Source organism: Lytechinus pictus, chromosome 3 (assembly GCF_037042905.1).
Source record: "Lytechinus pictus isolate F3 Inbred chromosome 3, Lp3.0, whole genome shotgun sequence".
Classification (NCBI taxonomy): domain Eukaryota; kingdom Metazoa; phylum Echinodermata; class Echinoidea; order Temnopleuroida; family Toxopneustidae; genus Lytechinus; species Lytechinus pictus.
In genome coordinates, this window is record NC_087247.1 from 68,668,507 (window position 1) to 68,694,898 (window position 26,392).

Here is a 26,392-nt window from a genome sequence, read left to right on the forward strand (position 1 = left end):
TGTCTGTTGATAAACAATGATGATGATATACTTAAAGGGGAATGAAACCTTTGGAATAAGTAGGCTTGTGTTGAAACAGAAAAATCAAATAATAAGAACAAAGAAAGTTTGAGAAAAATCGAACAAATAATGAGAAAGTTATGAGCATTTGAATATTGCAATCACTAATGCTATGGAGATCCTCCCTTTGGCAATGCGACAAGGATGTGTGACATCACATGTGAACAAGTTTCCCTTGGATGGACTATAAAATACCCTAAAAATGTCTCTTTCTGCTTTTTCTTGTGGTGATACAAACTCTTTATCCATATGTATTTTTAAAAAATCTGTATTATTACATGCCCTCCTATAGAAAGAACACACGATCTACTGATAGATGTGATAAAAGAGGCAATTAAAGTGAAATATACATGTATACTAAAGTAATGGGGAGAATTGTTCACAAGTGACATCACACATCTTTGTCGCATTGCCAATTTGAGGATCTCCATAGCAATAGTGATCGCAATATTCAAATGCTCATAACTTTCTCATTATTTGTCCGATTTTTCTCAAACTTTCGTTGATCTGTTTCTTTGATTTTTCTTTGATTTTTCTGTTTTCACACAAGCTATCTTGTTCCAAAGGTTTAATTCTCCTTTAAGGGCAAATTCACCTATAAAACAAAAAAGTTGATTGGAATAAAAAGGAAAAAAATCTAACAAGCATAACACTGAATATTTTTTCAAAATTGGATAAGAAAGTTTTGACATTTTAAAATTTTGCTTAATTTCACAAAGTTATATGCACATCCTGGTCTGTATGCAAATGAGGGGACTGATGATGTCACTCACTCACTTTTCTTTTGTACTTTATCTGAAATATGAAATATTCTAATTTTCTCATCTTGTCATGTGAAACAAAGTTTTATTCCTCCTTAAACATATGGAATTACCATTGTTTAAACACTTAGGCCCGAATTCACAAAGGAGGTTTTTAAAACCATCGGTTTAACCCATGGTTTATGCAGATTTCCTGTATAAATCACGCTTATTCACCGCGTATATTAAAAAATATCCAATGCTGGTCAATGCGCACTTTTGTCACAGTGCACCAAATTGACGCCTGTTGTCATGGTTAAGTACGCTAATTTATTCATGAGTCCACTGTTTTGAATAATGAGTCCACTCTTCAAACAGTGGACTTAATATAAATAAAATTGACAGGGTGAACTTTTTTGTCAGGGTGAACTTCCCTTTTAAACAAACAAAATGAAGGCCTACATATATAGTAAAGCTACACTGCATGACTGAGGTGTATTATTCATCTGATAAAACAAAAGTTTTTCAAATGAGAATGTTATTTGTCCAATCTGGTTATTAATTGATAAATCTTAAAATAGGGTTTTTATTACAAATATGCTATAAATTAATTGGTCACTTGATATTCTCATCAACAAAGAACAGTAAAATGAGGAAAACATATACATGTACATGTGCATGCACAATTATAAATGAAAGCAATAAAATTCAAGTCAATCATAATTATTTATAGAGTCTGCAGCTCATACGATAGGCCTACCCTCATATTTCTCCACCTTCCTCAAATTATGTAAATGCCAATGTTTGTTACACTAAGTGAATGTCATAGAGTGTGTGGTTAAGATATACGGGTTGATAGACAACCACTGCTTCAGGGATGATTGCCCCAGATACGCACGTCATGAATATGTTATTGTGAGGCTGATTTTTTTTTGTCAGGCCTACATATTTATTTAATTGTGCCCTGCTTTTTAGTCATTTGTGAAAAACAGCAGAACACTATTACACATAGAGTAAGACCAAAAGTGGAAGGGAAGGTGCATGTACTTACGAGAACCAATGACTGATGCCTTTCAGGGTGAAGCATATTGTAATATAAAGAACTTGACAGACAATGCACCATCAGAATGATGAATTTTTTTTTTTTAGGTTCAGTTTATTAAAGGTAAGGCTAAACCAAAATACATGTAGTGTTTACTTCTGATTTACAGAGCAAGTACTGACCAGACACTGAATATTAGGAAAATTTAGTACGGTACATACATATGTACATGTATGTACATCATCAGCAGTGCATCAAACTGTGAATAATTAGCTACATTTCCTCACCGATCACGAGAAAATTTGAATTGAATAAGGGGCAATAAAATGTATGGACTACATGTATGTACTCCAAAGGCATTCATTTATCACCAAAATGCTCCTTATTTCACCATAGAAATACATGGTTTTAAGCATTGGTCATGCATCACTGCTCTCACACCGTGTTTTTCAAGTGGAAACGATGGACTGCTACATGACATGATTATTGTCATCTTCTTTTAACAAATTATTTTTCAGTACCTTGTAGTATAAGACACACATGAATTATTTTTTGGATACAGCTAGCATGAGCACCCCTTTTATACTAAGGCGAGGCGTCAAAACCCCAAATGCGTTCCAACGCGTGCATAGCCATTGTTCCATAATGAGAGTGTGCAAAGGAGTTCCAAGAGATTAGTACGAAGTACCGTTATATTCTACATTAAAGCTAATTTGCATAATCCGTACACGCTGGGGAACGGGGCAATTATTATCTCGATCGCTATTGGCTAATCCGCCGGAGCGTCGCACGAGAATACACTGAATAGTGCAGGTTCACATACACACACACACAGCGCGCCAGCGTACACTTCACATAAAATGAGGTCAGTGTTCGGCGTGCACGTCGGATCAACATTTGCAGCGAAGCTTTGCAGCGAATGCAGCGCGTGAGGTGCGGGCGGATCTACGAGAGGGGTGAATAGGGGATGCCTGGCGCTAGCTTCCTGTACAAAGTACCAATTAAAAAAAAAAAAATCCGTGTTTACGAGAATCGCGCAAGCAAAACGGTGGCGGATTAGGACATGCTTTTAAATTGTTTTGAGGGGCGAACGAGTGAAAATATATTTTGTATACCTTTCGTTATGAACCCCCGTTCTCCATGACGAAATGTAATTGACGAAAGGAAAGTAAAACAAAATAGAAGTCACAAACATCTCAGAATAGTTTGCGATCTATCAGGACATGTTTTAAAATTGATTTTAGGTGTCAACAAGTTAAAATATATTTGATATACCTTTCGTTTTGATCCCTTGTTGTCCGTTAAAAATATTAAATACGTCTTTTCTCGACGATGTTGGAAACGTAAATAAAACAGAATAGAAGTCACAAACATCTCAGATGGGTGTGCGATCTATCAGGATATGTTTTAAAATTGTTTTTTAGGTGTCAACAAGTTAAATTATATTTGATATACCTTTCGTTGTGATCCCTTGTTCTCCGTTAAGAAATATTAAATACGTCTTTTCTCGACTATGTTGGAAACGTAGATAAAACAAAATAGAAGTCACAAACATCTCAGATGGGTGTGCGATCTATCAGGACATGTTTTAAAATTGTTTTTAGGTGTCAACAAGTTAAATTATATTTGATATACCTTTCGTTATGATCCCTTGTTCTCCGTTAAGAAATATTAAATACGTCTTTTCTTGACGATGTTTGAAACGTAAATAAAACAGAATAGAAGTCACAAACATCTCAAATTGGTGCGCGATCTATCAGGACATGTTTTAAAATTGTTTTTAGGTGTCAACAAGTTAAATTATATTTGATATACCTTTCGTTGTGATCCCTTGTTCTCCGTTAAGAGATATTAAATGCGTCTTTTCTCGACGATGTTGGAAACGTAGATAAAACAAAATAAGTCACAAACATCTCAGATGGGTGTGCGATCTATCAGGGCATGATTGAAAAATTTTCGAGGGGTCAACATATTAAAATAGATTTTATATACCTTTCGTTATGATCCCTTGTTCTCCGTTAAGAAATATTAAATACGTCTTTTCTTGACGATGTTGGAAACGTAAATAAAACAGAATAGAAGTCACAAACATCTCAAATTGGTGTGCGATCTATCAGGACATGTTTTAAAATTGTTTTTAGGGGTCAACAAGTTAAAATAGATTTTAAATACCTTTCGTTATGATCCCCTGTTATCCGTTAAGAAATATTAAAGATGCATTTTCTCGACAAAGTTGGAAACGTAGATAAAACAGAATAAAAGTCACAAACATCTCAGATGGGTGTGCGATCTATCAGGGCATGATTGAAAAATTTTCGAGGGGTCAACAAGTTAAAATAGATTTGATATACCTTTCGTTATGATCCCTTGTTCTCCGTTAAGAAATATTAAATACGTCTTTTCTTGACGATGTTGGAAACGTAAATAAAACAGAATAGAAGTCAAGCACATCTCAGATGGGTGTGCGATCTATCAGGACATGTTTTAAAATTGTTTTAGGTGTCAACAAGTTAAAATAGATTTGATATACCTTTCGTTATGATCCCTTGTTCTCCGTTAAGAAATATTAAATACGTCTTTTCTTGACGATGTTGGAAACGTAAATAAAACAGAATAGAAGTCAAGCACATCGCAGATGGGTGTGCGATCTATCAGGGCATAATTGAAAAAAATTCGAGGGGTCAACAAGTTAAAATAGATTTGATATATACCTTTCGTTATGATCCCTTGTTCTCCGTTAAGAAATATTAAATACGTCTTTTCTTGACGATGTTGGAAACGTAAATAAAACAGAATAGAAGTAAAAAACATGTCAGATGGGTGTGCGATCTATCAGGACTTGTTTTAAAAATTATGTTTAGGGGTCAACAAGACAAAATAGATTTGATATGCCTTTCGTTATGATCCCTTAATTGTTCTCCGTTAAGAAATATTAAAGATGCATTTTCTCGACAAGTTGGAAACGTAAATAAGACAAAATAGAAGTCAGTTGGTAGCCTTTCATAATTATTTGCGATCTATCAGGACATCTTTTAAGATTGTTTGAAGGTGACAACAGGTTAAAATATATTCTATATGCATTTCGTTATGATACCTTGTTTTCCGTAAAGCATAGGCGGTTCGGGGCGCGAGGGACTCCCCCCCCCCCCCCCCCCCCCCCTCTTGGACGAGCAAAAAAAGATAGAAAAAAGGGAAAAGAGGAGGGAAAAGAGAGGAGAAAAAAGAAGAGGAAGACGAGTGAATAAAATAAGATGAGGGAAAGACTTGGGGGAAAAAAAATCTTTCATGTCACTCTATACAATTTTCGCTCGCGCTTCGCCCTCGCATTGCCTGTTAGGTGATTTTCATATCTTGTTCAATGAGTTTAGATATCAAGTTTGAAAGTTAATTTACAAAACACATTTCACCTCGGAAATTTAACTTCATTATTTTGTGTGATTTACAAATTGATCTTTAAAAAGTGCTCTGTAAACATGTCAGTTTTATGGTCTGAATATTAATATTTTCTGTTCGTGCTGCGCACTCGCGAATTTTGATTGGTACCTATTATTCTCGTGCATTCCATAAATTTTCAAAATATCCCTTTTTGGGTCTGATTGTCAAATCGTATCAAGGTTATACCGAGGTTGTTTTACCTGACTGCTAAGAAAGCACGAATGCCTGTGAGCAAGCAACCAGGGGACGAACGGCTTAAGGTCCTCTCCGAGGGACCTGGTAATGAGGATAAATGCCTTACCAAAGGGCACTAGCGCACCACTTGGGAATCGAACCCGGTTCACCGGAATCCGAAACCCCCGCTCTACCGACTGAGCTATCGCGCCTAAGCTAGCGCTGCACGCTTGCATTTTGATTGGCGAGTTATGTTTGTCTCAATATTGATTATACAACAAACTACTTGAAATCCCCTTTTCATGACAGTTTATCAAAAAAATTGGCTCACGGTTTGCGTTCGCATTAATGATTAAATATATTAACTTGATGCATCATATTTATAGTTACAAAGGTGCTTGAAATGTCAAGATTTCAGGCCATAATATCATCAGATTTCGCGCCCTCATTATGCATTCATGAATATTTAAGATATTTCGGGTGATTTCATGCAACGGTCTAGAGTGGGCCATAATGTGCCTGCACTGTACATCTATAGGTCCTTGGTTGAAGTCAACGATCCTATATAACGACCCCTTGAACCTGAATTGGGTCAATTACGCCGTCTAGCACGTTTTGAGAACAATGGATGAAGGTGTGAAAATCACAAAGCAGCTAACAATAGGAAAAATCCGTTTCAATTGAAGTTACGCTATAGATTGCGTATAGCGGTTTGAATGTGAAACCCCGAACATGCTGAATGCCTCATTGTCTGTATGTTACTACTGTGTACTAGTAGGTCCATGGTTATAGACTCTATTATAGTTGCGTGCATGTCTTCTCCAAGCCGATTCATAGCTTGTCGGTGTCTTTAATGCACGTAAAATACAAATATACATGTAACTCTAGGTCCCATTATAGGGCATTTTTAACGGAATCGCCGATGAGATAATTTTGACAAAACAAAAATGAATCACACTAATTATGCAGCAGCTATGTTTCTAAACATTACACGATCAAAGAAAAGACACGGGATGATATTTATTAAATTTGTTAATGGCGGCTGGTCTTTATGATAAAAACATAGGTCTATTTTATCTTTAAGACATGAGAAAACAAATAAATCAATTATATAATTAATGTGTGTGTTTTACTTTTTACAAACGTGTATCAATCGAACATGCTGACTACATGAAGAGTGTTGAGGTCCATTACATGATTTATTGGTATTTACACCGAGTTCTCAAATAATGGTACAAGATTTTAGAAAAGAAGTTTTGAGTGTCATCTCGTGTACATCAAATCTTAGCAAATGTTAAAAAGTTTCTGAAATGTCAGTACTGTGAAAGTATATGCACTTCATTAAACGTGGACATCAGCAGGGTGGTCTCCATTAAAAGGATTTTTTTTTTTGCCCTGTCGATGTGTACCTCTCGATGTACGGAGGCGATCGGAGCTGCACCCCTTCCCTATTGCATGGATAGGTCCATGCCTATTGTCAGTGAGAAAGGAAGAAAGTGATTACTCGAGATGGAGGGAGAAAAAGAGGAAGAGGGTCTGTAATGGGAGGAAGAAACATAATAGAACGGTAGGGCCGGAAGGAGAGGTTGGCCATATAAAATTATGAAAACATTCAGGTCACTGTATCAAAATCAAGTTCGAGTTTATTTATTCAAAGTTTAAAAACAAACATCACATTATAATAAAAATAAATATAGGCATGCAATGCGATGTAAATGACTACAGTAAAAGTATGATATTGTTTTAATGAAATGTACTCTGGCTTCTCTTTTTTTTTCTCTGTTCATTTTCCTGATCACTTCAATCTTATGTAAATATTGGCCTAGTATATATTATCAATTATCATTGATGTGTAATTTATGGCGAACATTTGATGTAAAGGATTTGTATGTGATAATTTATTTATAAAACATAAATAAGCATAGACAAATCGGTTCAAGGCCCACTGCTGCTGGTTCGTGATGTCATTCTATTGAAGGGGCGGGGTCACATCCCTTGAACAATAGATTCACAACGTAATTAAATCGACTCCCATCGACCCCTTTAAAAGCGAGAGCGGGGGCCTGGATTACATAACACTATTAATAACATAAAATACAGGATATAGATGCTAATCTACAAAATCCCCAAAAGAGAGAAAAGAATTGATATAAGGTTAAGAATTCAGACTAATAGAACGGAATACCATTTACAAACACAAAATAAGCTATGCACAAAAACGTCCACCCGTATGCAATACTTTAATGAGGGTCTTCATCCATGATATGCAAAAAGTACAAAATTTCACTTCGTGTACTTCCCTTTATTTTGTGGGTACCATTTTAATCCTTTGCCCCAGTGATTAATTGATTACAGTGATTAATTTTATTATGTCACAATAAACCTAATTATGACAGTTTATGCACTCCCAAGAAATAGTGTTTACGGGCCGGTCTATCGTCTACACACAGACCACACAGACTTCGCACAGTTCGGTCAAGGCGGTACGCGTATCATCAAGTGCCAAACGGTGCCAAATATACGGAAATTGTGAGGAGCGCTTTTCCTATGAAAGGAATTGATATGCATTATTAGGGCTTAAAACTTGACCAAAAAAGGTTATCACCCCAAATTCGAGAATATGGACCCATGTTTAAGGCCAATATCTAACAAGGCAAAAGCAATTTTGTGTCTCGCCCACTTATGAAAATGACCAGAAATATCGTGATTTGCGAGGGCACGCAAGAGAATTATATCGAAACTTCATTGTGAAATGACTGGGATGGAATAACACTTGTCGTAAGAGCCTTGTACATAAACTTTAAGGTTGACCTGCAAATGACCTTTGACCTTAATAGGTGACCTCTGACTGCAGCATAACATGCAGGTCCCCCAAGTCCATCTACCATCCAAGTTTGGTTGAAAATCGACTTTCGGTTGTGGAGTTATGTGTCATTAGATTTGTGACGGACGGACGACGGACGACATTTGGTTCCCTAAGTCTCGCCTTCACCTCCGGTGGGCGAGACAAAAATTGGGGGCATGAACCCATGTATCTAAAAGCAAGTATCTAAAAATTTGGGCCATGCATGTTTAGGGATTTTCCAGCATAAAACCATACCCCATGTTTAGAGATTTCCCGGAGATTTCTTCCAAAAGAGGGACCCATTTCAGCGGCACATCCCCGTATACCTTATTTCGTAAGTCCCCCCCTCCCCTGGCTCTAATTGTATTCAAAATTTTCTGAACTCTTAAGATATTTGACTTGCACGTAATTAATTTCCTCGTAATTTTTCTCTTATGGCTCGACTGTATTGATCTTTTATTTTCACTTTGCCGATACCATAATAAGACTCGTGAAACGAAAATGTGTAGATTATCTATTATCTAAAAGTCAGATCCGACTTGAAGAGAAGCGATTATCACATAAAGGGTCGTAATCAGTCATGTGTTCATTGGAGTCAGGAAAATAGGGGGTGAGATTTGACGTAAGTGGGAGAAGTAGGTTGATGGAAAAAGGGTCAACAGAACATTTTAGCCCCCTCCCTCTCTCTCGCCCTCCCCTTCTGTTGAGTGACTGATTTTTATTGTCATGTACGCGTGAAGTCCAGAGCAGAATGTTAATTTAATTAATTAATGATAATTAATTAATGATAATTGGGGCATCAACTTTTCCTATCAATCAACAATTTATCAATAAATCAACTATTTCAATGGGCAATGTAATCAATCAAACATTCAGTTTTTCAATAAAGTATTTCATAAATTATAATCAAGTCAATTTCTTGGTAATCATTCAATAAAAAGAAGAAGAAAAAATGACTATCAGCCACTGGTCACTTCAGTGGCAAATAAGTTTTGAATAGGCTACCATCCAGGAAGTGAGAGGGGTCTGGGAAATTGAGGGGGGGTGGAGATACATAAGAATTTTATTTGTAAAATGACAAAAAGATGATGAATGCCCTTTCAACCAAGTCTTACCATATCTCGCCCTCTCGCTTGTAACAGGTACCATCACATTACTCCGACTCACAAAACACACTGCTTAGGTCTACAAGATGAATAGGCTACACTAAATTTACAATTCCTGTTCACTCAACCATCATTCTTACAAGATTCAAAAATCATATTTGTTGGGGAAAATCCAGCATAAGTGTTACCTTCCCCTTAAAAATCCCAAACTTAGGATTTTTTTTAAGAAGTCACCATGCAATCAAATTTTGCCTCATTGTGATGTCAACCATACGATAAATAGACATAAGGAGAAAAATTCGTCCATAATTGACATCGTATACCATTATGTTACCTGGTTATTGATCATTCGTTCTCTGTATATGAGGTTCATGGGTCGAATCTCGAACCAACTAAAGAGAGTTGCAGCTCCGTAATTAGCTTGAAGTAGAAGTTCGCCTTGGTGAGAAACACTCATGAAACTGTTCAGTCTATATAGGACCTACCTTTAATTTTCAAATGAAATTCAATCTCGACAAGCATGCCCCTTCCCCCACTGTCATGCTATCACAATCGCCATAATCATAATCATTGTAATCATCAAAACTAGGATTATTATCATAATTAATCTCAGCACCTTCATCACTGTCATTATCACCGTCATCATCATAAAACATTAATAAATTCATCATAAAACATTAATAAATCATCACCGCGGGCGGCTGCGCAGAGGATATATCCTTTGTTCATAGGGTGCATCATTATTGTCCCCCACAGCAAAATATTATCCTCTGATCATCACTATATTGCTACCATAATCATCAATCTTGTCGTAATAAATATTCTCGTGATCAATTACGATCATTATTACCATCACCATTATAACAACATTATAATTATTATTATCACCATTCTTGTCATTGCCATCATCGTTGGGATTACAATCATAATCATCACCATTATCATAATCAGCCATCATTACCTTTCTTTTCGATGTCATCATCACGATCATAATGTCTTTTTTTATTCACACATCATTATGTTTATAGATTAAAAAACAAAAAAAAATTATTATCGTCATCATCATTACCACCGCTTTCATCCTCATCCTCCTTATCCTTCTTCATTATGACCAACATCATTATTACCATCACCATTATATCATCCTCGATCATCATTCCGTTTTCACAAACGCTGACTACTTGTAGTAGTTCCGTCATTGGACAATGTGGTTTGGGAGGATTCATTGGGGTCAAGAAAGCACAATTAGAGATTATCAGAGATCGTTGCGTAACTTCAGTTAAAACGGATTCTTCCTATTGTTAGTTGTTAATTGTAATTTTCACACCTTCTTTGTTCGCAACACGTGCGAGACGGTGTAGTTAATCGAACCCATTCAAGTCGCTCCGGGGCATTCACTTCAAAGCTTCAAAGGGACTTTAAGAGTTATCTTTCCTAAAACGAAGTAAATCAAGTGCATTGGGGTCTCAAGAATAATTAAAGGAGAATGAAACCCTTGAAACCAGCTGAATCCATATCAAAGAGAAAAATCAAAGGAACACATTGTTGAAAGTTTGAGGAAGATTGAATGAATAATAAGAAAGTTATGAGCATTTGAATATTGAGATCACTAGTGCCATGTAGATCCTCCCATCGGCAATGCGACCAAGATCTGTGATATCACACACGTACAACTCCCTCATTACTTTAGTACTTATTTCATTTATATTCTCACTTTTATAGAGTCTATCACAAGGTGAGGTGTTCTCTTTATGAGATGACAAGTACAGAGGTTTCACAACATTATATCATTGATGAATCGTTTGTCATATGATTAGAATGAGCAAAAAGAAATGTTTTGGGGTATATTTTCAGTGTCCAAATGGGAGAGTTGTACGTGTGTGACATCACAGATCTTGGTCGCATTGCCAATGGGAGGATCTACATGGCACTAGTGATCTCAATATTCAAATGCTCATAACTTTCTTATTATTCATTCAATCTTCCTCAAACTTTCAACAATGTGTTCCTTTGATTTTTCTCTTTGATATGGATTCAGCTGGTTTCAAGGGTTTCATTCTCCTTTAAAACAAATTCTTGACCACTACGAACTACTTAAAGAACGAATAACAAAGGAGATTATGAACTGAACATGACTGGGAAATGGGAATGGATGAGGATTTCAATAAGTTGTATGCATAAATACGAATGCTTGTACCCATGAGCATTGGAGGATGCAGGCGGGGGGGGGGGGGGGCACAGTCGGTCCATGCCCCCTTTTGAGAAGCAAAATAAAAATTTGTAATGCAAAAATGCAAGTCAATCTTCATCATTTCATAATTTCAAATCAATACTCGTTTCTTCATCATTTTGAGTTATTTTAAGAAATATACAAGTAATTTGCTCAGCCATTTCATGATATTAAGAGAAGTCATAACAAATATTGAATAATGAACATTGCTTTATCCAAGTTTCCATCCTCATGATTTTGCGTTCCTAATGCCTCGGTCATATTTGCTCTACGGCGACCGTACGGTGAGTCGGAAACACCTGTTTTATCCATTTTTATTCAGACCACGTGTTTGTAGCTATTACAATTTTTTTTTTTTTAACGGTTGTTTTTTACTCGCCGCACGGCCGCCATAGAGCAAAAATGACCGAGGTAAGGTCAGGGAATGTTGCAGGAGTTCACCCCCCCCCCCCCCTCTCCACTTAGATAAAAAAAAAAATTGATTGTAATTTTTTTGTTATGAAAAGACCTATTGGGGGGGGGGGAGTGAAAACCTCTGTCAAATTTTCATTGAACTCGAACTCTACCTTTCAAAAATTCTGCGTACGCTACTGCAAAAGCAAGAGCTATTGGAGCTATACGTAGCGTAAAGATAATTTTGTTTAATAGCGGCAAAGCTCTGCCTCAAGTACCTTGTATTGTGTATGCTTGCGCGCACATGGTATCTATTAAACTGATATTAAGCGTGCGGGTATACCGCAAGAACGATACTGAGTCGTGACTAAACTTTTCTGAGGACTAATTCGGAGGAATCACGTACAAGTGACAATGCGGCCGTATTTGTCAGCGCTTTTGGAATTATTATAGGCACGGTTGTAGTCACATCTTCAGGAGCGAACAGAGCTCTGCAAGCTGATTCAGTGGGTCCAGCGCCTGTAGACGTTGTGCGCGGTCGCCGCGGTTGATCGAACGCTTTGACGGATCGCATTTTACTTCCGCTGGTAGCCAAAACAAAATTTATTTCCCTTTCCATCTTTGTCAGGAATTTACGGGAATTATATACATATTTTAGGAAGCTCACATCATCAGGTACTAATACCTTGGTCACATTTGCTCTAGGGCGGCCGTACGGCAAGTCGAATGCAGCCGTTTTATTCATTTTTATACAAACCACATTATGTAGCTCGTACATAAAATGTTAAAACGGCTGTTATTGACTCGCCGTACGGCCGCCGTATAGCAAATGTGACGAAGGTGTAAGCATGAATAAGCGATTCGCCGGAGCAAAATGTTTGCGTCCAGGTTCTTGTCCCTTTGAATACTTGTCACGCCTTCCAACCAATTAATTATGGCACACATCGTCATTCATTATACTAGTAGTTGCACCCTCACAACATTTCACGGCAAACAATTGAGGTAAGGAACTTCTCTACACGCGCCAATAAATTCCTCTAGGCTTGCCAGCCCAATGCCCGGGAACAATAGAAGTGCCAGAACGCGACTGCACGGGCTCGTTATGTCACTCCGCGATGATCGCAAGGGTGCTCTATTGATATGCAAATTCAACCTCATTAACTTCGTGGCGTGCAAGCCCGTGCATGAAAAGTAATGAGGGCGTGCAAACGCGTTTGCACACCCCTCCCGGATATTGACGTCCCGCCTAAAAGGACAAGTCCAAACCCAACAAAAAGTTGATTTGAATAAAAAGAGAAAAATCCAACAAGCATGACAGTGAAAATTTCATCAAAATCGGATGTAAAATAAGAAAGTTATGACATCTTGAAATTTCGCTTACTTTCATAAAACAGTTATATGCACATCCTGGTCGGTACAAATGAGGAGACTGATGGCATCATCCACTCACTATTTCTTTTGTATTTTATCATTAAAATGAAATGTGAAATTTTCTAATTTTTTCGCCACTATCATTTGAAAGGAGTTCTATTCCGCCCTGGATATGTGGAATTACTATTGTTTTAATAACATTTTGTGGCTTAGTGAAGTTGGTCACTATTGTCAAATTTGTAAAAATTGAAATATTGTATAAATCGAACAATAAAAAACAAAAGAAATAGTAAGTGAAAAACATCATTGACTATCTAATTTGCATGTCAATGAGTTGTGCATGTAACTATTTTGTGCAAAACTTTAAAATATAACTGTCTTATTTTACATCCGATCTGGAATTCATGCTTGTTGGATTTTTCTCTATTGATTCAAATCAACATTTGTCTGAGGTGGACTTGACCTTTAAAGGTCACTACTTTAATTCATGACTAAATTTTAGACAGGCTTTAACCACTCACTTCAATCACTTGTCTGCAATACACATCATTTCAGAAACACTTCTGAAGCTCCAAAATATTTGTACTGTACATGTACATGTAGAATGATTTGTTCATGAATATTAAAAATATAATATATCTGGTGAAATTTTCATGTGGTGTGAAATTTATAGCCAGCAAGAATTTTGCTGGATACCTTGATCAACTACAAATCAATGGATGGAAGGGATGAAAATAATTATACCGAGTCCTGCATATTAAGGCATTTAGATTACAATTTCCAGTAAGTTATCTAATGCTGATGTAAACATACTGAGGAGGGCATCAACTGTCTGACATCCATACTACAGACTGGACATGATTATGATTTTGATTACAATTACCATTATCATTTTCTGAACAATACATTCACTATCAACTTCAAGAATTCAAATTATGGAAAGTCCAAATCCCAATCAGTAAAGCCAATGTGGGGTTTAATGTCAATCTTTTTTGTCTTCATGCATTCAAGATTTTGTATGGAACATGATCTCTAGTACACACCAAACAAGTTTTTCCTGAATTATTTCCAGACACACTTAATAACTGATTTCAAGATACAGCCAGCCAGTTGCCACTTCTTTCACCACATCAATTTCATGTCACAAAAATATTCTTATGAAAATTTGATTTAGCAGTTTTGCAGACCTGTACCTGGGAATTATAATGACTATCCTGTTGGAAATGACTGTACGAGTTGATTGCATTAGAATTCAATTGAACAAGGAAGGCAATTTCTACCTACCCTGGTCTAGCCCCTGGCTTCTCAAGATGATCTTAAGTGTCTGATGAAAACATAATGGATTCTGATTCATAAATGACTCAAGCTCCTCTACTGCCCGACTGCTTTCATTTCTTTCTTTGAGATGATATTAAGTGCTAAAATTTGTACACCACAATTTAATATTGATTTCCATTCATCTTTGTGAAAGTATAAAAACAAAAACATTAAATACTGATGTAAAGTATTAACATGTACATAATGTAAATGTACACTCTAGTACAGACTGCAGGTATTTGCAAGAAGAGTCAGACAGTTGTTGACATTTCATTGACCATGGATCGCTTCAAGTAAGCTAGCAATCGTATAGTGGAAGGTTGTTCAGCTACTTTGGATTCTCAAATTCTCATTTTCCATGCCATGTTTTCTCTAAACATTCAATGACCATTTTGTTTCAAATGTACAGTAGCTTGCAATAATGTTAAATTCATCAATATGCTTCATGCAAAGCAATACATACATGTATACATACATGTATACTGAACCTCCAAAGGGAGTTTGTGTCTACAAACAAAACACAACCATAAATTAGTGAACTACTCTATAAATATAGGGTATAGAATCTAAGGAATGAAATACATGTAATAATATTCATAGCTGAAATCCATGATTAACATTATTAAAAGCTATATGGTTTTCTGTCTCTAATCATCATTAAATGTAACCTGGCTTGGGAATGAAAGTCACACCATCTAGGAGCTCAATATCGTACTTGATTGACTTTCTTTATATATAGCACCTTGTTTCTGCATTCTGTCAGTGGTAAAGTGCACTAGACTTTGACATTTTGTAGAGCAATCATCCTATTTAAAATTTCAAATAACCATGTAGTAAATGGTATTTAAGCAAATTAAACAGCTAATTGATGTCACAAACTTTATAATCAATACAAAAAGGTATTCTAAATGGCAATGTACAGTACAGTGTAAATGTCATACATGTATATAAATGCACTGTACAATGGAGGAACACTGATTAACCCCCATCAAGGCTTCGCGCGATATTTCCGAAACGCAAAATGTTATGACTTTTTCTTTGAAGTCTTGCGCAACTTTTGAGACCAAATTTGTGACGTACGGGTATAGTGTCGTAACACCACGCAACCTTTTATGAGACAATGTCATGCCGAAAATGGGTCATTTTTATATTTTGTGTTCAAAGTCTATGGGAGATGAAATTCATAAAAGTGTGATTATTTTTCATTCTAATTGGTCTGCTTAATTAATTTGAGGTTGTTTTTTAGTTTTTAAATGGTCTGTAATGACTTCCATTGAAAACAAAAACAAAAGATAAAAAGACAAAGAAATACAGGAGGAAAAATGTGCAGGGACTTGATTTTAAGGCGCGCGAGAGCGATCGCGCGCTACATGCGCGCCTTAATCCATTTTAGGTAGCACGATTAATAGCGCGCCTCGCAATTGCTGAGCTGCGAGGAAATCTGAATGTCGCCCCCGAAATTACTGCCGAGTGATAACAACTCAACGGCCCACTAGCGCCATACATGTATGCTCGAGCTCCGCTTACCATTTAAAAATCATCCAAAATCCACACTCAAAATCATGAATAAGCCTTGAAAATAGCGAGGAGCTCAGTTTCAAATTCCGTAGATGCGTCTTTTTTTCTGTACCACGTATTTCCATACACATGGTACCAGGTATGGAAAAAAAATCAACGCAATGGTCGGGAAACAGTTGCATGTAAAGGGGTCCATTATGACTACCACCATGTGCAATTTCGAATGCACATGTTTCCCCTACAGATATCACAATTCTGTGATAAAATCATTCGAATTACAGAGGAAATAAATCCCAGAGTCTAGTAACCTAGCATTGGTGAGTTGTCATTCGGCTTTGCTTTTCAAACGGCCTATTAACATCCAAAATAAGTTACCTTATTTATTAATTATAACTAAAAAATCATTTGTTTTCTTTGTCTAGGGGATGAGGTAAATATCAGACAATAAATCATCAAACAAAGCTCCATCTATTTTACAAGGCAGGCTCGCGCGGTTACACTTCGTAATTCCGAAGGTTCTTTATTCCGAAGGTTCGTAATTCCGAAACATTTAAATTGCCTATACCTCGATGTTCGTTAATCCGAAAACGTATAAGGGTTCGTTAATCCGAACATTTGTGGCGTTATTCCGAAGGTTCGTTTTTCCGAAGGTTCGATGATCCGAAAACGAAATAAGGTTCGTTGTTCCGAAGGTTCGTTAGTCCGAAAACAAAATAAGGTACGTTAATCATTTCGTTTTCGGACTAACGAACCTTCGGAATTACGAACCTTGTTTCGGTTTCGGATTAACGAACCTTCGGAATTACGAACCTCATTTCGTTTTCGGACTAACGAACCTTCTGAATTACGAACCTTCGGAAATACGAACCTTCGGAATAACGAAGTTTGATGATTTCTTCATTGTCATGTATATTCAAGTTCTTAATGAATACATTCTCACCGAATTTAGACTCCCCAGAGAGAAATGCAATTTTCATGGAGATCTGCGTTTTCAACGAACTTCAGGAAAAGTTAGGGTATGTGGGCCTTTATTACATGTACATGGCCGAGTACAGGGTATTGTACTGGAATAGACGGAGTAGAAATTAGATATTGAATTCATTTATATCCAAGTCCAACTCACAGTCACACACATCCAAGATTCTAAGCATGAAAAAATAACTTTAAAAATCATACAATATTAAACAAAAAGTAATATAATTCATTAATAAGTGAACAGGTATTCCTCAAAATACAAAAAAGTAGCATTTCAAAATAGCCCCCGAAATTTAACAAAATTTAAAATGGAGCCCCCGAAAAAAAAAAAATTGTCAGTGACTTAACTTTTAGCCAAAGTCAAAACCTCACTCAAACAGGTTTTATAACACACAATCTAATTACAATACATTGTAAAACAATTATATTTCAAGAATTATAATAACATGTTCAATGAGATACAGCATAAATATTGCATATTCGATTGTTTCCTTCCTTTGGTTGTTGATTGTAACTTAGTACATATATTTCCTCCATCCGTTTTGTTAATTGGACAAAATGCTCCCCTTGTATGTTGAAGAAGCCCCTCATAATTATTCAACTGAGTCCCTGAATGTGGCTTTCGCAAATTTTCTTTGTGGAAACTTTTAAACTTTAGGAGCAAAGACAAACTGGGTGTTAAATATGCAAATCATTTTTTTACGAATAAATTTGCATATTTTATTCATAATTTAAAAAAATATATATTTTCGGATATTTTTTTTCATACTGGCTTGTAGTTTATTTTGTGAAGAATGTGCATGCTAAATTTTGGTGCATTTGCATGAACGGCGGCCGAGATCAGAAAGGTGGCCATCATGCCCCCCCCCCCCCTCAATACGTCTCAAATAGCCCAGACCTTTTATGGTTATTGAAGACTGTAGAATAAAGCTCCATGATGTGTTCTCAAAATTTGAATGTGCAGCTTAATCCTCTTTTGACACTTTCAGGAGAATGTTTTTTTCTTAAAAATTACTGTTAATAATATTTATTTTACAATATATATTTTAATTTCTTTTATTTAGTTATTTATTTTCATTATCAATTTCATTTTATTTCCTTTATTTTGTATTAATTTCAATATTCATCTACATTAATTTCTTTATTTTTACCATTATCATTTTCAATTTGCTTTCTATTTCATTATTTTATTTCATAAATGATCATTGTTATTACATTTTGTATTATCATGATTTTTAAAGACTTATAGGGCAAACACACATGTAGGGACAGCAAACTTGCTCTGTAAAAGGTTTGAATTCCGAACATTATTATTTTTGCGTTGACTTGGGTATTAAAGGCATTTCATGTACACACTACAGACTGTACAGTACATTTTTTTTACAAGCTGTATGCATACAAAATAAAGCAATTGCTAAGACTTGATCTTTTGCTTTCTAAGACTACAAATTGCTTGCAAGCAAATGCTACTTTTTATGCATACATGTGTATGTATATAATTAACAGATTTCTATCCAGGTTTAAAAAAAGTTTTAACTTTAATGTTTCTTCTTCATGAATATTTAAATCAAATTTTAATATACTCTGTACACAGCTCTTTCAATAATTAAATAATCATATATATTGATAATATATTTTTTTTCAGCAAATTCACAACATTTAATATTTGACTATTCAGGATTCAGGCATGTACGTGAACATGCTGTAGGTTCAAAGGGTGATTTTAAGTTTCTATTGACCTTTGAAGTGTCGACACTAGCTCCATTATCCCAACAAATTTTTAAAGATGCAGGTGCTTCTACTCAAAATGTGATCAATAGTTTCTATCCTGCAATGCAGACCTAAAGTCTCAACATATGTTGTTGTAGATCTATAACTGATAGCATATGTTGTTGTAGATCTATATTATTTGTTTCCACAGGATATTACCAGCACCTTCCCATATTGATTGGCTGATATGTTGTCTCCAGACCTGAATGCTACAACTGCAATACTATTCCACACCCACTATATTTTTATATGTCAAATAAAAACACTTCTCAGATACTAAACAATTAGTCGGCAGTCATCTGAACCATAATTGTATCACAATATGAAAGTGCGTAACCCATTTCAGAAAAAATTGACTTCAAAGTTTACGATTCCACTTTTTGTCACCAGCCTTCTACACAATTTTATTGCTAGAAAAAGTACATGCTAGGAAAAACCAAGAAATCAGAGAAAATATCATGTAATTTCAGTTTGAGCATTTTAAATACTTTCCTGTACACGCATGTACATTGTAAGGAATACAAAACTAACTGCAATTTCAATACGCGCGCTGAGCAAACCGTTGTATCGCTCTTTTACGTTCAAAATCAATGTATGCAGTTACATGTACTGTACATGTATGGCAGTTTGCTGACAGAATAATATGCATAGAAGTGTGTGCTACCATTGCTACTGCTGTATGTTTTGCTACAGTACATGTACATATTTCTAATAGGATTTGTACCAGGGGGGGGGGGGGCACTCACATACGTTGGTGGTACGGGGATGTGCCGCTTTGATGACCCCTTTTTCAGACCTAATTTTCAGTTCTCTAGATACTCCAAATGACAAAAGTTCCATTCAATAGCCGCCCCACCCAGCTCGCAAGACCCCCATTACGAAACATCTCAGTTCCCTAGCCCTGCCAAAATAGTCCAACGCGAGCACCGGATGCGAAAGCTGCATGCACAGTGAGCCACTGCAGTTTTTTCGCCCTTTTTTCGCCGTTTTGTGTGTTATAACCTATGGGAAATTCAAAGTTGCAGTTTTTTCGCCGTTTTGAAAACGGCTAGAAAAGGGCGAAGAAAGGAAGAATTTTTGGAGAAAAAACGGCTACATTAGGTTTCTTACGTAAACCTTGAATTATTATGGAGTGCCATCAGTGTTCAATATAAGCGGAGCTATTGATTTCCCCATGAAAACGGCGAGAAAACGGCGAATGTTAAGGACGAGGATCCTGTTAGAGGAGTGAAGATACTGAAAGAAAACGGCTAATAAACGGAGAGAAAAGGGCGAGAAAACAGAGACAAAAGGGCGAATGGGTAGGAAGGCGCTCATTGCATAAAACGGAGAGAAAAGGGCGAGAAAACAGAGACAAAAGGGCGAATGGGTAGTAAGGCGTGCAGTACATAAACGGAGAGAAAATTGTGAATAGGTCCCAAGGAGTGCATTGCATGAAACAGAGAAAAAAGGGCAGATGAGTAGTAAGAGGTGAGATCATGAAACATAAAATAAAGTAAAAAAGAAAAGAAAAGGGCGAATGGGTAGTACGAAGTGCATTGCATGAATCAGAGAAAAGGGGCGAGAAAACTAAGACGAAATGGCGAATGAGTGAGAAGTGCATTGCATAAAATGGCAAAGAAAATGCGTGATATGCATTGAGAAAAAGCGACTAGAAAACGTAGAATATATATTTGCAATATTTCTACCAACTTAAGATTTTCTTAAGAACTCCTTTTGGAAATAAGCTCTAGTTTCATGGGTAATAATTAATAATAATTCTCATTTCATTCATGTAAAAAAAATTGTTATTTTACTTTCGGGGGGGGGGGGGGGGGGTAGGGGGTACGCCTTCTTTCATAAATCTTATTTACATATTGTATAGGCCTACTACATTTATTGTTTTATTTCAACATTTTTTATATTTCATGTGGAATTTGATAAAATGTCAATCAGATGAAAATAAAATTTGATTGAATTGGATTGAAACTTCTTTGAATACTTTGTTCTTTACTCTTATGGTGAGTCGAAAACAGCCGTTTTATTAATGTGTAGGTGGTACAAAAAAGTCTTAACGGATGTTTTCGACCCGCCGTAAGGAAATGTGACTGGGCCATTGGTCATGTAAGTAGTATCCAACAAACCACTTCGATATACTTTAATTACTTGGGGGAGGATACATCAGCCTCCATGATGTCATGAGCTGGTTCGATCTCGTTGGTATATTGGTCAAAACTGTGTTTTATAGTGTTAAAGACCCCAATGCACTTGAGCTACTTCGTTTTATTTAGGAAAGATAACTCCTAAAATGTATAACAGAAGCTTTGGAGTGAATGCCCTAGCTGTTGCGACTTCAATGGGGTCAATTAATTACACCGTCTCGCACGTTTGTGAACAATGGAAGGTGTGAATGAAGGTGTGAAGATTGCAGTTAACACGTAACAATAGGAAGAATCTGTTTCAATTTAAGTTACGCAATGATCTCTTGTGATCTCTCGTTGTGTTTCTTCAACCCAGATGAATCCCCCAAACCACACTGTCCAATCACGGACCTACTACAGTAGTCAGCGTTTGTGAAAACGGAATGATAATCGAGGACAATAGTGGTATTTGTGATGTTAATAATGATGGTGGTGATAATGAAGGGGGATGAAGAGGAAGAAGAGGACGAGAATGAAGGTGGCGGTAATGATTTTGATGGCGGTGATGATGATGAAGATAACAATTATTTTTTTTCTTAATAAACATATTATAATTTCTGAAACAACCGGGTCTGGAAAAAGACTTTGCACTTTTGTGCTTTATCAACGTATTACTATAGATTTTAGTTTAGAATGGATTCGCCTAAAATCCCTTCAAATTTATTACATTTGTGGGTATAAAGTCATTACATTTGTGGGCGATCAAAAATTATTACATTGGTGGGTAAAATGCATTATTATATTTTGTGGGTGAAATTATTACATTTGTGGGTAAAGTGTTATTACATTTATGGGCGATTATTACATTTGTGGGTGTAACAGCCCCCCCCCCCATATGTGCACTTCTACCAATAGCCTATTAATATTATGTTGTTGTTATTATTTGATGAATAATTTTCATAGAAACAACTGGCTCAGAAAACTATTAAACACAGCCTTTCGTGAAAAGCTCCCCGGTTGTCCCGAGAAGGTGTGTTTATTTGACTCCCCTCCCTTAACCCACCCTTTCGAGAAAAACTATCCTGGTTTTCTCGAAAGGGTGCGGCCATTCCCACTTCGCAAACGCAAACGATCGTAACAAGCCCAAGATAAAGAAAATAATACAGTACAGTATATTGCATACATTTAGCACATTGCAGCATCTTTCCAACAGAAAAATGATGAAAAAAAATCATATTTATGAAGTATCAATTTTCTAAAAATAACAAAATATGGTGAAAATTAATTAATTATAGATTTTTGTTAATTCTCTTATGACAGCAGAAAACACATGTTTGGTATACGAACCACAAGTGACAAAATATTTCACACGCGAAGAGGGGCGAAATCGGAAGCTGAGAAGTTTTTTTTTTCAGATAAAGGCCGATTGATTTCAGCCATGTTTAAAATCTTAATATTTAGTAGGTATTTGTGATTACTTTATGGTGGAAGTTTGATGAATTTTAAGAAAAGGTTTGATAAATTATGAATGAAAAAACTGAAGATTGTTCGGTATTATCCACTACCATACATTACGGTAGTATGAATGTTATTCCAAGTTGTCTCAAGTACATGGACTTACCCGCTTGTGTGGTACAACATTATTTGCTGATTTGTACTTGTTTAGTCCTATTATTAGTTTTATTACTTTTTTTGTGCCTTTCTTCATTTATTAGCAGTTTTGAAGGCTTTTTTACCGATGGGGGTATTCACCCTTATATTAGCCGTTTTGTAGCCGTTTTCTACAAGGGAGGTATTCGCCCTTTATTAGCTGTTTTGTAGCCGTTTTCCACAGGCCGGTATTCGCCATTTATTAGCCGTTTTGTAGCCGTTTCCCCATAATGGAGGTATTCGCCCTTTATTAGCCGTTTTGTAGCCGTTTTCTCGAAGGGAGGTATTCACTATTTTATTCTGATGAAAATCATTGTTGCATACAGTTAGCTTTCCATAGTCGGTACACTTTTTTTGTCGCCGTTTTTTAGCCGTTTTCTAGCCCTTTTCTAGCCGTTTCCTGTTGGGAAAAAGGGAGAAAAAAGAGAGAAAAAACGGCGAAAAAACGGCAAATCACCCAAACCAGTCTGGCTCACTGTGATGCACGGCTTCACAACTCCCTCTGCTAGCAGCTCCATGCACGCCTAGCATCCACATACATGCACAGCGCTAGCGTGCACTGCACCTCCTGTACCGCGATCCCGTTCAGTAGACCGTTTTTCACTCCGCCTGGTATATTTAGTTCCCAAGACCCCATATTTTACCCTTGTGGTCAGTTCCTTGGACCCATATTTCGGGGATTCATAAGGCACATCCCCATAAAAATATAATTTGAGTGCCCCCCCCCCTTGATTTGTAAATTTTATTAAAAATTTGAAAGGCATAGTAGTATGGTTTATTTGCTAATCTTTTCCTATTTCTCACATCAAAATTCCTTTTGCTTGTAGGTTCAAAACAAAAAGAAATTTCTGTGCAATCGTACTATAAAAGCAAAACTACGAATTCAGAATAGCACAAAACGTACAAAATAACGTTGAAACCGATCGTTGGGATATTATAGTTGATGGTGGTGCAAGAAATATTGGCGTTGTGTTGTCATGATACACGCAAAGGATTATGGGATACTAGCTTGTCCGCTTTTAAACCGTACATGTGCATACCTGTGCACAAGTTTCGACAAGAAAAATACACACAGAACTTAGTCACCGATTTTGGAAAAAGAGGTTTTTCTCAGAATTTTCAAATGGGAAGCATGTGATTTTTTTGCACAATAATGTTATATGGTCATCTGCGGAAGAATTCCAGCCCTTTTCTAGCTCGAATCACTTCGAAATAAAAGGTAAATATTACACTAAAAATAATTTCTTTTTGTAGGCCACATATGGGCCTGCCGTCTGAGCGAGTAGGATGCGAATGGGCCATATTTGGGCCCGCCCTACCTGAAGGGTTAATCATATTCTATAATGAAATTGGTCAAAGAAAAATTCAGATCCCCATTCATCAAGACCAAATTTAGATTTAATTAGATTCCATACTTACACTGATTGTCCATTCTTTTTATAGGAACTCCTGTAGAATCCATCCAATCCCTCAGCTAAGGTGTAGTTGAATTCCAACGTCAAGATACAGTGCACATCTTTTCCTATAGGTTTCTCAAATTCAATAGATATCTGATCATGTTTCTTGTTGATGAGCAGCTTTTCAACATCTACACTTGGCTCAAGATGATCAACTAACTCTATGGATTCTGGTTTAAGGATATCCATGTCTTTCGCATGAAGAATAATGAAAGATACCTCTTCTTTTGCGTTGAAGTGTATGGAAACATTGCCCTGTACTTCGAAGCTTGAAAGGTTAGGATGTAAGAATATGGCATATTCAAAGGGAATAGCAGATGAGGGTAATCGGATGTTAGTCCAAGGAAAAGTTTCTCCATTTGTCGCAACTGCTTGCGTGGTAGCTGGTGTTGCTACTTTAGTCGTCGTAGATGTTGATGCTGTAGTAGGTGGCTCTGTTGTTGGATTAGTTGTTGCTTTGTTTTCCTGTGCTTCATTGTGGCACTGAACACCATGTTTATCCAGTTCATAGATAGTAAGAGATGCAACAAGAACCAGTATCAAGAGCATGATAACTAAAACAATGATCACTTTATTCTTTGTACAGCTTGTGTTTGGGAGACGGACCCGTGATTTAGTCCGGGCTTTAGTTGGCTCAATCTGTACCTCCACTTCTCCTCGAGGTTTGAATGCATCTGGCTGGGAATCCAGATCAAACTGATCACTGACATCATCACTCTGCAGCTGTCTGTACGACGTCATTGTAAATGCTTGCCACGCACTCAACCTGAGAATAGACAAAAAAGAACAAATAAAATTAGAACAAAATCAAGCTAACCCTGACCTAAAGATTTGAAGTGAAAGAATGCAAGCTGCATACCTGTAGGCCTAAATTATTTATCTTGAACTGGCCAAATAGGTTTTTACCCCTGCATTATTTTCATAGTAATCTACATCCATTCAATTTGCTGTTTTACTGTATATATTAAAATACAGTTTGCATTATATGTTGCAATGTCTAGCAATCCCACCTGGCAAGCTCATATGTTGTACAGAACAACCTTTGTTAAAAAGTATTCACAATTGTTCCTTTGCTTGAAAAGTATGTACATGTAGTTTTACCAATCACAAATTGGTTTTTAAATAGGCATTCTCAGAAAAAGGATTGATGTACTAGGCTGTAGCATTGTTTGAGGCCGTTGAGAAGAGTACATCAGAGTACTCTGATACAGTCTCCAAAATGGCCTCAAACAATGCTACAGTCCGGTGTTGCCTTCAGTGTGAATGCTCTGACCCCTGATACTCTATCCAGGGATAAAGTCACATCACTGTATCCTACAACAAACTACAGTGTATTGTTCTCAAACCAGTGTCATAAAAATCCCCATACCACAGTGTGAATGGGTATATCATCGGATTGTGCCAGTCTGCCAGGGGCCCATTTCTCAACACCTGGACAAGTTAGTCATATCTTTACTTTATCCACCAACCATGGAGTTAGTTCCAATCTTACTAAACCTGTTTCACGAAAGACTTCCTAACTAGAATACCTTGATATCGATACTATTGGTAAAAAGAGCAGACGAGACGTAGCCTTAGTCACAAAATAGCACAATTTTCAAAAAGAAAATTATGACAAAATTGCAAATATTGTGATGAATTGGGAAATACATTTAAAAAAAATAGCACAGGTAAATTATGCATCATATATACTTACATGTAGACCATGAAGACTGGAGCATTGAATTGCTGAGAAAATTAAATCATGAATAATTCATTTCATGACTAAAAAATCACATGTGGACGTTGAGATGGGTACCCCCTGGATATCCAATTTCAATAGTTTACGAAAGTAAACCATAACGGTTTTCTTTGTAAAATGATAATTATACGGTATTTTATGATTCAAAACATCATCAAAGTATAGTTTAACATAAACTATTTAAATCTTTGATACCGAAACATACGATTTGACAATTTCTATGCATAAATTAGAGATAGAATATATCCAAATGTTAATAGGGGTCTGAAAACGACAAATACGAGTCCAGTTATGGATGGCATGACGTGGTAGAATCTTTATTGATTGAATTATTTTACTATTTCAAAATGAATGGTTTTGTGGCATTTTACCAACAGTTTTTAGAGTTTCTTTGTATTACAATTATCATTGAATGCATTATCCCACTTGCTTTGTGATGTAATTTCAA

At 36.4% G+C, this 26,392-nt stretch overlaps 1 protein-coding gene across 1 annotated transcript; it reads right to left on the reverse strand.

Annotated features, from left to right (window-relative positions):
* Window positions 1-24,161: 24,161 nt before the first annotated feature.
* On the reverse strand, window positions 24,162-24,944 carry LOC129256131 (endoplasmic reticulum aminopeptidase 2-like). The gene has a single exon (XM_054894408.2). The coding sequence runs from the start codon at window positions 24,942-24,944 to the stop codon at window positions 24,162-24,164; it is 783 nt and encodes a 260-aa protein (XP_054750383.1).
* Between the last annotated feature and the right edge of the window lie 1,448 nt (window positions 24,945-26,392).

Bases quoted from the DNA above. Each gene is read 5' to 3' on its own strand.
- LOC129256131 (XM_054894408.2), bottom strand. From the start codon at position 24,944: ATGACGTCGTACAGACAGCTGCAGAGTGATGATGTCAGTGATCAGTTT.